This window comes from Sinohyriopsis cumingii, chromosome 1 (genome assembly GCF_028554795.1).
Source record: "Sinohyriopsis cumingii isolate HCF-2022 chromosome 1, ASM2855479v2, whole genome shotgun sequence".
Taxonomy (NCBI): Eukaryota; Metazoa; Mollusca; class Bivalvia; order Unionida; family Unionidae; genus Sinohyriopsis; species Sinohyriopsis cumingii.
In genome coordinates, this window is record NC_142961.1 from 106,583,464 (window position 1) to 106,597,536 (window position 14,073).

Sequence of the window (14,073 nt, forward strand, 5' to 3'; positions counted from 1 at the left end):
TAATGTATGTATTGTACATGACTTTTTTTCTTTCTATTCTTTGTTAAATAAATTTGATAAAATTAATCGCAGAACACAACAACAATCAAGTATATTGTTGTGTTTATGTATTGTCCTTTGTTGGTACAGGAATATTAATTTACTGTCTAGTTATTTGACTGATATCGAAGTTGCCCAGTGTATTCTTCAGAGAGTAGTACTTGTAGTGAAAACTTGTAAACATTCGATAAGCGGTATCAAACCAAATTATCTACGGCAAATTCGAGCCTAAGGTCCGCATGTTATCTCTCTGTTGACCCACTTGGTGCTGCATGGTATCCGTTGTTTGGCTGATGTGCGTTATACTTGTTATGAAAAGTCACATCCACCCGCTACACATTGAAAGGTACATGTGGAAAAAACTATTTATAAAGACACGTTTTGAGTATTCCCTGTACAAGAGTCGAAAAAAAGAAACAGAAAGAGCATTTTCAGTATTCCTCGACAAGGCAAGGCAGATTTTACGAAGCATTGGCACTTAAAAGAACGCCACTTCATAAGATATTTCTCTGTAAACACAACTGACAACGTATGCACATTCCAATTCAGACATGATTTTCGTAATAGTATGGATTACTTCAATCCTTGCATCAACAGGTGAGACAATGACACAATCATAATTATAGATGTCATGATAATGATGCAGACTGTATCTTGGTATAGAAAAGAGATTGAGAGCTATATGCTTTTAAAACAGGAGTTGCGGTTGTTCAGTGGCTAGCGTGCTGGAGTCGCGACCAGAATGGTTCGGGTATAAATCTTGTACAGACAAGGTCTAGTCTACTGTTGCATCGTGTATTTAGGTACATATACTGATATATATATATATATATATATATATATATATATATATATATATATATATATATATATATATATATATATACAATGGAATGTATTTCAGCTATAATACTATATTCCTCCACTCTATGTTTATGATACAGTGTATTACAAAAATATTATCGCTCTATATATAATCAATTAATTGAAATTCATATATTCTTCAGTCCTGGCTCAAGGACGAGATTGGTCAGTGTGTAACAGTTCCTGTTACAGATTCGAACATGACGAGCGTTGGTACTTGGCAACGGTATGCAAAATAATATACATTTATTTTATGATTATTGCATTCAATACAGTCTCAGTATCATGGTGATGTACGTAACGACAATAGAGACTAATAATAAAATTACACACACATCTAAACAAATGACGAAAGAACCAATCTAAAAAGCTTATTTTAATTAGGTACAGTGGCAGTATATTTTTGGATAATGGAAGCCAAACTAAAACCTGTGATAATTAAAGGGGTCTAAGTCCCTGATGTTGAAGAAACATCAAGCTGTGGTTGAGTCTCAGATTAACAAATTCAAACAATTTTATATTTCTTTCTTTAGTCACATTTATGCTTTGAGAAGAAAATACTTCACGAAGATTTTGAAACATTTTATGAAGAATCATTAAATATTGATAAGTAGGATTTTGTTAAAATTCATTTTATACTAATTTTCTAAGCTACTTATGGCACAATGCTGATAAACAAAATTTTTATGTTTATTACAAGCTCAAACATACAAGTATGCATACCAGATGGAAAGATAGAAGAGGAAAGAAAACTTGAACGTTCCTTGAATTTTAATAGAATTGTGCACAGAGGGAGGTCTATTATCTTGAACTTAGGAGCCATTTTTGAAAACAAGATATGGCAGAGTTGTGTTGAAGGAACATAGCATCTTTAGCTACTGAAACATATTTCAGCTATTTTACTATGGTTAAAAAAGTATTTTACACAATGTATACGTTTCAGTAAAATGCATTATATGTTGATTATATCGATTTACAATTTGTGGAAATTGACTCACAACATGTCCTTACAAAATGGTCTTTTTGGTGGCCTATCAATCGATCGTTTGGTTTTCAACCAGGTGGAGAACTTGTTCTGTTTTAATGCTCTTGGTAAAATCATCGGGCAGGTGAAAGTATATTTTATCATATCCAAATGGCATTGGGCAAATTCGTAACAGACTTTGCATGCGTATTACGTATGGTCTCCCTAGCGTCAGCGTTGCTCTGGTAAAAACTATATAGTTGATACCTTCTGATCTCACAACACCAAATCTTGATGCCAAGAGATGATCTTCTTATAGCATTCCATAGCAACCAGGTGCAAATCGTGTTCAAATAGCTCCTCCAATAAAACGTTATCATTTTAATGAAACTTTGGTAGGACTATTTTACTTGTCATATTCTGCCAAAGTTGAGTATTGTATGTCTCCTGGACAACATTTATGCTTTCATATCAACATGGGTTTAAGTATCTTGCCTTTGATTAATTGGTCAATCGACTGTTCAGTGTTCTAATTGTGATGTAGTGCTTTTATTTAAATAATATAAGTCTAGCGATGTTCGTCAATAATTTTAGCAAGGATGGATACCGATAAAGATTGATGATCACATTGAATTCAGCTTTATCCGAAACCAGCTGCAACAACACTATCATACTGACGGTGAGTAGGGCGACTGTTCATCAGTCTGTGTCTGTCTCTATCTCTCCCTCTCCCTGTATGTCTCTATCACTTTGTCTCTCTCTCTCTCTCTCTCTCTTTCTCTCTCAGGCGGTTACTTTAATGACCGGTTATATAGACTTGGAAGGGTAGCAGGATATATTCCACATGAACTTTGATTGCTATGATTGTTCAAGTAGAAAACTTTAGTAGTCTATCTAACATGAAGGTATAGAATGAATTTGATGTTTGCGGATATACACATTAATTAGTTTTTCTTCTACAGCCAAATGACATTCATACGATATAAATCAGGCTTCACATTTAATCGGTCAACGACTGTATCAGTAGTATCAGTAGTATCAGTAGTTAGGAAGGCCTAACAGCTAAGTAGAATCCAGTTTTGGGTTCAGGCTGTTTGTACGTGATGTATACTCCATTTTATAAAGAAATCTTAACATGTTAACACATTTATAAAGTTTTTGTCACATTGTCAGTTTCGGTTTTAGACTCTAATTTACTCCACCGAAAATAAACGACTGTGATTTCAGACACGCGTCCCTTGGACAATTTAACGAGAAAAATACAGATCATTAAGTCTTGGAGCTAAATTCTGGCTAACCTCAGAGCTTATGATTAATTGGGCGCAGGGGGATTTCTTAAAAGCCTGAATTCCGTCTGGGAACACGCACACCCTCGTTTAGTTTAGCCAATCCAGATTACTTCTTCAAACCGCCAATACGTTTTTCACTCCCACCGAAGTCAGAACAATCTTCTCTTGTCCGCCTTTATTATTAGCTATGCTAGAAGATGCCATTTTATGAAACCTGTTTAAAATGGTCCAAGTTTTCCCAAAATTTACTTTGGTCTGTCTCAGCTCTGATCACGACAGAATGTACTGCGAAATTATCTCAACAAAAGTTTGCACCATTACATACTGACTGAACACAGTTGCATGAAGCTTTTCTACGATGTCAAATTAATTTAATCCATCAATATGAATAAAAAGGTCTGAATATTTACAGTAAAAATGAATAATCTATCGGCTTTTGTTATTGTCATTTTGCTTATTTACAGATAACAACTCTCGGTGTATTCAAATTAAGAAATAAACTAATGAGGAAAGAAATTCGCAAACCAAAAATATGAAATTACATATTTATAGACTTAATCTACACTTTCCAAGAGTGTAATTAAAAAATTTTTTGTATAAGTAACTTACAGTTTTATGTCTGAATCAGACATTTTGAGTGTAAATATATTAATTGACACACCTGAAGAAACAACACTTCTTTCGGGAAACACCAGATTCATGGATAGATATCCTTCCTTTACATTCATCAAACATCCTTCAAATTAGGCTTTAAATGCTTTCCCTGTTTTCTCTGACACTTTTGTATGAGGCTTTCTTTTGTGTGAAGCAAAACTAGGACATCACCGAGTGTAGTGCCTACCTAAATGGAACTCCATTTCTGCCGTTACATGAGCAAGATCAGGGTCGACAATGTTTACATAAATCATAAGGGAAAAGAACTGCATATCTATAAATCATCAAGAATAATGCTAAGGACGATCTGGATTTATTCTGTTTGTGCCCTAGTGTGACATTTAGTCAAATACAGTAATTTCAGATCCTTCAGTGCGCAGTATACACAGCTAAATATTAGATCCTTTTTTCAGATCCCAGAGCAATAGAGTTTTGGATCGGCGCTTTTTACAACAGTTCCATAGGTCACTGGATGTGGTATCCTAACCATGACGTCATGCAATTCAAAATGTGGGCGCCTGGAGAACCTAATGGTCATGACGCCTGCATAGGGCTTCTTGAACATGAGAATTTCTACATGAATGGCGATAATTGCGACAGAGCTGCATACTTCATTTGTGAAGACGAGTAAGTTACGGGGCTTCAAATAAGTTAAAAATTTAAGGATTCACCACCACCACCACCATCATTATCATCATCATCATCATCATCCTTCTTTTCTTCTTTTCAACAAAATTATAGAACACAAATCAATGAGACAGTGCAGCTACTTCTCATCTGGCATATTCCTATACAACAATGGATTAGTAAATCACGTTGAGGAGACGTTAAATTTTTTCTAGCATCTTGAATATTCCGCTTATGCTGACAAGATTTAAGGCCATTGTATGGACAATGAATGCTATGTATAGCGGCCTTCTTTGTTTCTGTGCTTCTTTCGCTGTTGTATCATTCGGAAAATCATATCGATGTTGGCCTTCTCTGCTCTGAAGCCTCGTTGTGACTCAATAAAGACTTGATAGCAAGGCTGTAACACGATTTGAACAACCACTTTTCCTATGGTCCAGATTGTTTACATTTCTAAATTCCGATGATTCGTTGAAACATAGTCACTACAGTCATATTGCATTCCATCATTTACATCCTCACTGTGGGACAGGTACGACAAAGTTTGTGGAATAATTATATGTGTTGTCTTTATCAATATACTCCTTTAACACATTTACAAAACAAACTTATATATGTCTCCGCTTCCCATGAGTGTAAATGATATAATTTTGGTCATTTACTTTTTTTCGATTGTATAAAAACAATACAATTTAGCCCCAAGAGGATTTTGTTGTACGGGCAACAGAGCTAGAACTTTATCACAAAATGACTGAAAACTCCTTAATTTCATTTTTCACCGAGTAGGATGTAGATTAGTTCTTGCTACTTCAAAGACGTTCACGACATAAAAATGAAATCAGGCATAGTCAAGTAGAGTAACTTTTAATCTTCATTTGAAAGAAGATTTCTCTTTAATGACTTCAATGGTCCACGCACAGTATGTCTAAAAACTAGTTCAAAAGGAATAAACCCCAGTGATTTCTGAACCAATAACCTAACAGCAAATAAACGAGCTCGTCCAAATCCTTTCCTGTAAAAATGCAATATGACAAAATCATGTTCTTCAAAGTTGGATAAAATCTTTCTAAATTCTCTTGACTTTAAGGATGATAGGTAGAAGCTTTAAACTGTTATGTCTAACTGAGTCACAATATGTTGGAAACATGCAGACATTAAAGTTTACCTTTAATCAGGATAGACATTTTGTTGGGAAGACCAACAAGTGCTAGAAAAGAACTTAATCAGAGCTTTTACAATAGATTTGGTTTAGATATTTCTAAAAGAAAATGCCTCCGGAAATGTTGCGTACGTAAACATTATGGACAGCAAGTATGATGGGTCCTATGAAATGAGCCAACATAGTGTAATATTATTCTGCTAAAACCTTCAGCAAATACGAGAATACGTTGCAGATGAGTCTTGGGCATCATTTTGATTGGATGTTCTTATCAATTGATAAGTGTGTCAAGATCAACAGTATTTAAAAACATCACTTAATTTTCGGCCAATAAAAATTATTCAGGATATTTTGATAAGTTTCATTGATTTTGTAAATGACCCGCCAATGGAATTTCATGAAAAAGACTAAAATGTTCCTGTCGGTACAACCTCGGAACAAGCACGTGATAGCTCAGGGACCACTCGTCATTCGCGGGTACCACAATTGGTCTCCATTTTCTCATAAAGACACCATTTTTCATAAAATAACAAACTGGAACTCGTGTGGTTTCAGTTTCACTAACAGCTCTCTGAAACAAACATGAGATCTCAGGATCTTGTTCCTGTTTGACAAACAGTGATTGTCTTTGGTCAAGCTGATTATAATTGAAGCAATTAGTAATAAAAAGAGGATCAAAGTGATCAATAACTATTAATTGATCAATATCAGGACTAAATGTTAGCTCATCAAGAGCCTGACCAATAAATTCAAGAACTCATGTTGCCATAGGTCTGGTAATTGCACAAGAATGATGCAAATCAGGGATTTCACTTTGAACAGGATCAACGTTTGTGACCAAACAAGGCGATTTCTCAACGTTTGATAGATTGAAATTTGGAAGTACTTGTACGAGATTGAGATAAGATTTTAACATAACATTACTGGGAGGAAAACTTACAGTCAAATGCATCTCTCTCTGAGTCAAGGAATAGTCATCAGCTGTGCAAGCAGCGCTTTATTTCAATTTTAAAAACAATTTTTAATATTTCTGAAATGTTTTAAAGAAATTTAGATCATGGTCGAGGCCCCACATTATGCTAACACTCTAGGTCATATATAAAATGTGTAACAGAAAGAAAGTGAAACCACCTATGCGAAGTAAAATCAACAATCCATTTATTTGCCTGAAATAATAAATGAAGATTTAAGAGATTCTAACGTGAATTAAATCTCAAATATTTCGAAATATACTATCAAAAGTAATAAATATAGAATGTTCAGAATTAATTTCAACAGTCTTGATTGTCCTTATGCAACACTGATGCAGTCCAGAATGCCGTTGAATGAGTGCACACATATCAAAAATAGTTTGCATAAATCCTCTTATCAATGAATGATCACTTCAGTAATTTCAATAAATATTTTAAATAAATAATTTCTCTTTAATTATATTTAAAATAGGAACATATAATTTGTTTATAAAAGCACAATGTATACACATTTTGACGTGACCTATAATGTAATAGAACGTAGAAATTTCCAACGGAAAACCTAGTTTAACTGGCCTTGAACTCTTGCTACGTAAACATTTTGTTAGCTATGTAAAGATGTTGTCTACAAAGTACAGATGTGAACAAAATTTAAGCTTACAATATAATTAAAAATGTGTGGTTCACCTAATCATATTACCGTTTTTATATTTAATCAGGATTATTGTGAATACCTCGTGCTAACTAAGATTCACATATATAGTCTTCTATTGAGAGAAATTATGTGCATTTGCTGCGAGGTAACTTTCATTATCACATGCCAAATTTGGACTTCTTCGACAAAGGACTGCACACAGCTCCCTAGAAATGTATCTAAGGTAAATATAAACAGTATGAATTAACAGGTTGTTTGAAATATTTCACTTCCCATATGCTTTAAGAGCGTCTTGTGAATAACTTAGCATTATTTGTAGTAATTATTGACTAGGTGATCATTTGCAATATATTTCATTACATGGAACTCCATAAGCAACCAAACAATCACCAATATCTCCATTTAATTTGGAAAGAAAGGTATCTCAAACCCAGAGTCGTTGCACAGAGATAAACACACAAGCCAATTACTGTTTTGAGTTTTAAAAGGAAGATATAAATCTCATGAGAAGCCAACGGTGTTTCATTTTGGAAGGTAATACACATCTTCATAAGACAGAAAAGAATCCACGAAAAATATACGTTTTATAGCTTTTTCTTATAAACAAAATCACAGTTGAGTACACACGATTGGTTGCACTGATGCACATACATCTTACAGTGGATATATACTATTTCTGTCTTTCGCCCGCCTTTGCGGCAGGAACCAAATAGAGACACGAATAAACTGCAGGTTTCGAGCTCACTCCCTCTGATACAGCAAGCACGTGAAATGGATCGTGTTATACGCATGCGCATTACATATGCTGATCATATGGAATTTACCAACCGATCTAATTCAGTCCATAAATAAAATAACGATATCGCGATAGGTAAAGGTCATTATGCATATTAAGTGGATCGTCTGTGCCAACATTATTTGATGACTTGATAAACTTAGTAAATTATTGTTGTTCTTGTTGTTATTATTGTTTTGGGTTTAACGCGATTTCTCTGTGCATGATAGGCTATATATGGCGGCCAGAATAACTCGTGGAGGAAGAACCCGGGAAAACTCCGGTAAGAACCACCGACCCACGGGAAGCTACTGACAAACTTTCGCACATACCAATATTGGCCGAGCCAGAGACTCTAACGCACGCTGACAGGGATGAAATGGCAATATTTGCTAGAGGGCAGTGATTTTGCCCGCGCTCGACTCTCTTCGTGAATTACATAATGTATAGACTGCATTGGTGATACAAATAAACTTAGTGAATTTCATAACGTCTAGGTTTTACTGGTAGACAATTAAACTTAATGTATTACACAACGTCTTGGTTGTATCCTTAGAAAAGTAAACTTAGTATATTACATTCCATTTGGATGGATTGTAGAAAGTAAACTTAGCTTACTACATAACGTATATGTATTGGTAGAAAGGTAAACTTAGTGTATTACATATCATTAGCTTGTATTGGTAGGAAAGTAAACTTAGAGTATTACATAACGTCTTTGTTATATTGGTAGATAAAAGTAAAAGTGTACTACATAATATTTGGCTGCATTGGTAGAAAAGTAAACTTACTGTATTATATACTATTTGGATGCATTGGTGATACAAATCAACTTGGTGAATTACATAACGTCTAGGTTGTATTGGTAGAAATGTAAGCTAAGTGTATTACATTCCATTTGGTTGGATTGTAGAAAAGCAAACTTACTGTATTATATACTATTTGGTTGCATTGGTGATACAAATGAACTTGGTGAATTACATAACGTCTAGGTTGTATTGGTAGAAATGTAAGCTAAGTGTATTACATTCCATTTGGTTGGATTGTAGAAAAGCAAACTTAGTGTATTACATACTATTTGGTTGCATTGGTGATACAAATAAACTTGGTGAATTACATAACATCTAGGTTGTATTGGTAGAAATGTAAGCTAAGTGTATTACATTCCATTTGGTTGCATTGGTAGAAAAGTAAACTTAGCATATTACATAACATTGGCTGCATTTTTGTAATAAACGTTGAGCAGCTGAATAAACCAGGATGCCTAAACAATATATATATATATATATATATATATATATATATATATATATATATATATATATATATATATATATATATATATATATATATATATATATATATATATATATATATATATATATATATATATAGTGTGTGTGTGTGTGTGTGTGTGTGTGTGTACAAATAGTGTGTAGCTTATATGCTTACTGGTTTCACCATAGAAATCATTTTTGTTTTACCTTAGTACGAGTATCAGTTTTTCAGAATTAGTGATAAAATACACATTAACAAAATATTTTAATGATGTCAAAATATATTGACACATTATACAGAATAAATAACATGTTCACACCTATCTGATAATTGTTATTATATTGGGTTTACTATAATAAACAATTAGACTGTACGGTATGAAGGAATTTTATTTTCTCAGATTAAATGAAATTACGCTGCACGAATACAGTTTTGATGATATCAAATAGATAGATATATTGATAAAAAGGTATTTACATGCATTCAGTTGATATTTGTTTTTTTTCGAAATTATCACACCAAACGATATCTTCGCAAATGTCGGTTTAGGCAAATTCAAACTTTATTCAAAAAAAGCAAAATTTTCTTGCACTGGTCCAAACCATATTTATAGATGATACATTTATTCCATTGACATACCTATCTGCACATGGAGTAGAGGGTGGTCGTGTCTAAACCTGTATTTTTCTGAGCCAGAAAAGTAACTACACTTGGACAATGTTAACACATAAGCGACGCATGTACAGACGGAGATGAAAAATAATATAGGTCCATTACAGAACCCTAGATAGTATTGCAAACAAAACCGGAACTTGTCCAATCCAGATTGGATATAATAATAAAGTTAATCTTTACTGATTTTTCAGCCTAGGATTTTCAGTTGGTTCTTGTTTGAATAGACCTTTCGGTAATTCACAAAGTTAACTATAACGTTGGTGAGTCCATATTAAGCCTTGATAGGAGATGGGATCTGGTTATATCGGACTTAGATATCTACTTAGATCTGTCAGCAAACATCTCTGACAACCCTATCGATATGTTTTTGTGTATAGATGTGGGAATCGTATGCAATCTCTTCTTGTATATAATGCTCAGAAATTCTGAACTTTAAAATGCAAAGGTTAAACATTGGATACCAAGGCTGACACTCTAGACTTCAGCTATCAAAAACACACTCAAAAAACTACTTGTTCAATAAATGCTTGATGAACGATGTCAATGTGTCAAGAATATATTTTTTCAACTTAATGACGTGAAGAAAGGCAGGACCAGTTACTGTGATGTAGAACACTTCAAAAATATTAAAATGTTGTGCAAGGTTACTTCATCGAATGAAAGCAATATGCTAAGGTCTGAAATTGCCCACAGAATCCTGCATCTTTGGACTCTGGCTGGATCACCCAGGACTCTACTTAACTTGTCTCTTGCTATCTGCTATTGTTTACAACACGCAACGTGAAACTTCCAGAATGCGGGCAAGTAAGTAGCAAAGTGGGGCACAAACACAAAGTCGAAACAGCAAAACGTGATTTAAGAACATTATATAAACAAAGTATACAATTCTTGCCTTTCATAGACTAAGAACAGTCTCACATCAAAAACAAATGTTACCAACGGATTAAGAATCACGAAATCCAAAATTGTTTTGCCTGCTATCTCTAGAGTGCTTGCATAATTTCATATGCGTGAATGAGAATTATCAATTTGTTAAAAAAAAAGCATTTCACAGTTGTGCAATGTATCTTTATTTAACAATTACTAAATTAATATTCACACACGTGAATTAGTTTGACTTAATTTCACTTATGTAAAATAGAAAAAAGTAAGATATGCAAATTAGGGGTATAATATTTAATAATTAAAGGAATTTCACTATTCAAAGCAAGCCTTAATTACACATGCCTGGAATTCTTTTCTTAAATTTCTTGAAATCTTTCCACGGATATGAGAAACAATTATGGATAAAATGTATCTTCATTTATGTAATTTAACCCTTTTGTATGGCTTGCCAACAATATGAGCTTCATAAATTCAATACGCAGAGTTAACGTGTGGACAATTCCGCCCCAAACATTCAAAACATTTTCAATTGACATGCCGAGTGGCCGTACCGAGACAAACTTCTAACAGTGCATGTAGCTTGAATATTGCGATAGTTACCTGTATGAAATTCTCTTGCAAAATTTCCTTTGAGGAGCTTTGGACTTGACAACTACTGTTTTCAACGAGAAGGTGTAGCAAATGAAGTATGCAACTGATAGGCATGCCTTTGTTTTCGCCGTTTTGTCCAATGTTTGAGATAATAATCGCACATGTCTCCGTTAGAGCTGAACAAGGGTATGTTCAGGGCAAATATCGATTGTCGGAAAATGTTTATCTATCTATCTATCTATCTATCTATATATATATATATATATATATATATATATATATATATATATATATATATATATATATATATATATAGCATGCTTAAGACATGACAATAAATGTATAATGGGAATCGTACTTTGGTTCATTAGGTAAGTTTAACGTTATCTGCACAAACAACCACATCTGTAATTTATATTTGAAATGAGTGTGATCGATTGTAAGACCATTGATGGAAAGACGATGGAAATATTCCATTGTATTCTTGGAATATTTTATTAAAGGACAGACACCCTATGTCACCAAATTAGGAAAATTTTAACATTTAAAAAAAATATAAATGAAAATAAAATATTAGTGCTGCATAACCTACCTGGGAAGGAGACGAAGAAAATGCCCCACTCTAAATACAACTCTTTCTAATTCAGTGCTTGAACTGTATACCGAAGAAAAGTGAATAAATCAAGTACCTAGTTAAACTATTTGACAAATATTTCACACGTTTTCAGTGAATTTTGTTGCAATAAAAACATCTCTTTTAAATGAAAAATATTTGATAAAATTATTTAAGGTAGGCACGTTTTATATATGTTATTATTTTGATTCATGGAAGATATTGGTATATCAAGAAGAAACGTGCTGTATCCATTGCGTTTTTCAAGAGCAAAAACGCCTAATTTGCTCCCACTTCTAAAGATAGAAAGTTAGCTGCTTTTCAAAGACTTCACTAAATTTTCATAAAAAACATTTATGTTATGTTAGAAAAATTAACAAAACAGTTTGAAACATACCAAGAGAGAACATGAACAATACCTGTTTATCTCTTCTACTTAGAGTCGCTCAAGAATGTAATCTATTTTTCAGACATGGAGAACCGATTGTTGGGTGAAAAGAATGATTTGTGGTCTATCCGTGTCACATACCACTCATATAGGACAATTGGTACAATACATCCAATTTAAAAATGAACATTCCACTGGAATATGTTTTCAACGCAAGTATACTTGTTTGGGAGATAGATGTTTCCAGTTTCAGAAAACGCTGATCAGTATCTATCCATTGTCATGCATCACATTTGTTATTGGTTTCTAATCTACAAATAAAACTCCGAATGATTATGCAGTTGTTTATCTTTACATCGGTATTGCACATCCGATATTGTGCTGTTATGCTGACATGCAGCCACATCCTACTCACACACACACACACACAAACAAACACATACACACACAAACACACAAGAAAACATATAGTATTTGATTATGTGCATTAATTGCTTTTAATTTATATACCTTTTCAAAAGTAATACATATTGTAAAGACGAAATCAGAAGTCTCTCTCTCTCTTTCTCTCTCTCTCTCTCTCTCTCTCTCTCGCGTGTATTCACAGCATCGTGCATTGATTCTACGTATAATTTCAGCCCTTATTAAGTATTTCTTATCAAGACCCAAATTCACATACGTGATACCTCTTCAGCAGATTTATATGGAAAGAATACTGATTATCATCATTAATACTTCGAATTTGTTAGATTTTTAAATTAAATTTTATCTCCGATCAGGAAGTTTCCGTGCTGACAAGCTGGGCATCATACATGGACACTGTAAAAACCAAAGCCACAGAGGCTACAAGGAAATTATAGAAAAAAGAACACATACGAAAATGATAGTCTGTAAATGGCGGCCAGTATACTTGGAGGTTGAAAAATCCAGGAAAACCATGGTAAGGACCACAGATCGACGGGAAGCTACTGTCAAAGTTCCTAACATGACCGCTTTGGTCGAGCCGAGACTCAAACGCACGATGATAGAGGTGAGATATCAATGATTTGTAAAGGCGAGTGACTGAGACCACTCGGTCACCCGAGGGCATCCAGCAAACAGCATGGACCCTAATCCGACGACACATTATGAGTTGACAGATCTGAGCCTACACTGTTGACTGTTGCATGTGCATTGTGCACAGATAAATCTGAACATAAACTGTTTAGGATAGGGTTAAACTAGTCACTACCTTAGTGACACCACTTATTATTGCAGATCCCCACCCACCATCCTCACCCCAATACAACAAAACTATATAAACGGAAAATACAAATACAAACGAACAACAAACATGCCAAAACAAAAACAATATTTACTTTCATGACTTAAATGTACAACCTGAAAATGTTTCACGGTAGGAAATTGAACAAATAAAACCGGCAGTTTTTGGAATATTAGACAACGTTCCTAAGGTTTTATATCCACAGATATCATATGTATAATCGAAGTATATATGACATATAATATGGGCAATGGAAATCTGTAAGGAAAAAGTAAATATTAAAATTGCACAAAGTATATAGAAATAAGACAAATCAGCTTTACAGTGTATCAACATCAGAAAATATCAATTGCACAAATTACAGGTTACCACACAAACTGCC

General features: G+C 33.8%; 1 protein-coding gene across 1 annotated transcript; it reads left to right on the plus strand.

Moving 5' to 3' along the window:
* Positions 1–567: 567 nt before the first annotated feature.
* LOC149807516 (C-type lectin domain family 7 member A-like) lies at positions 568–12,709 on the plus strand. Its single transcript, XM_089940795.1, has 5 exons — positions 568–636; positions 1,047–1,129; positions 2,462–2,546; positions 4,224–4,437; positions 12,510–12,709. The coding sequence occupies exons 1-5, from the start codon at positions 591–593 to the stop codon at positions 12,532–12,534; spliced, it is 453 nt and encodes a 150-aa protein (XP_089796921.1). The 5' UTR covers positions 568–590; the 3' UTR covers positions 12,535–12,709.
* Positions 12,710–14,073: the final 1,364 nt, after the last annotated feature.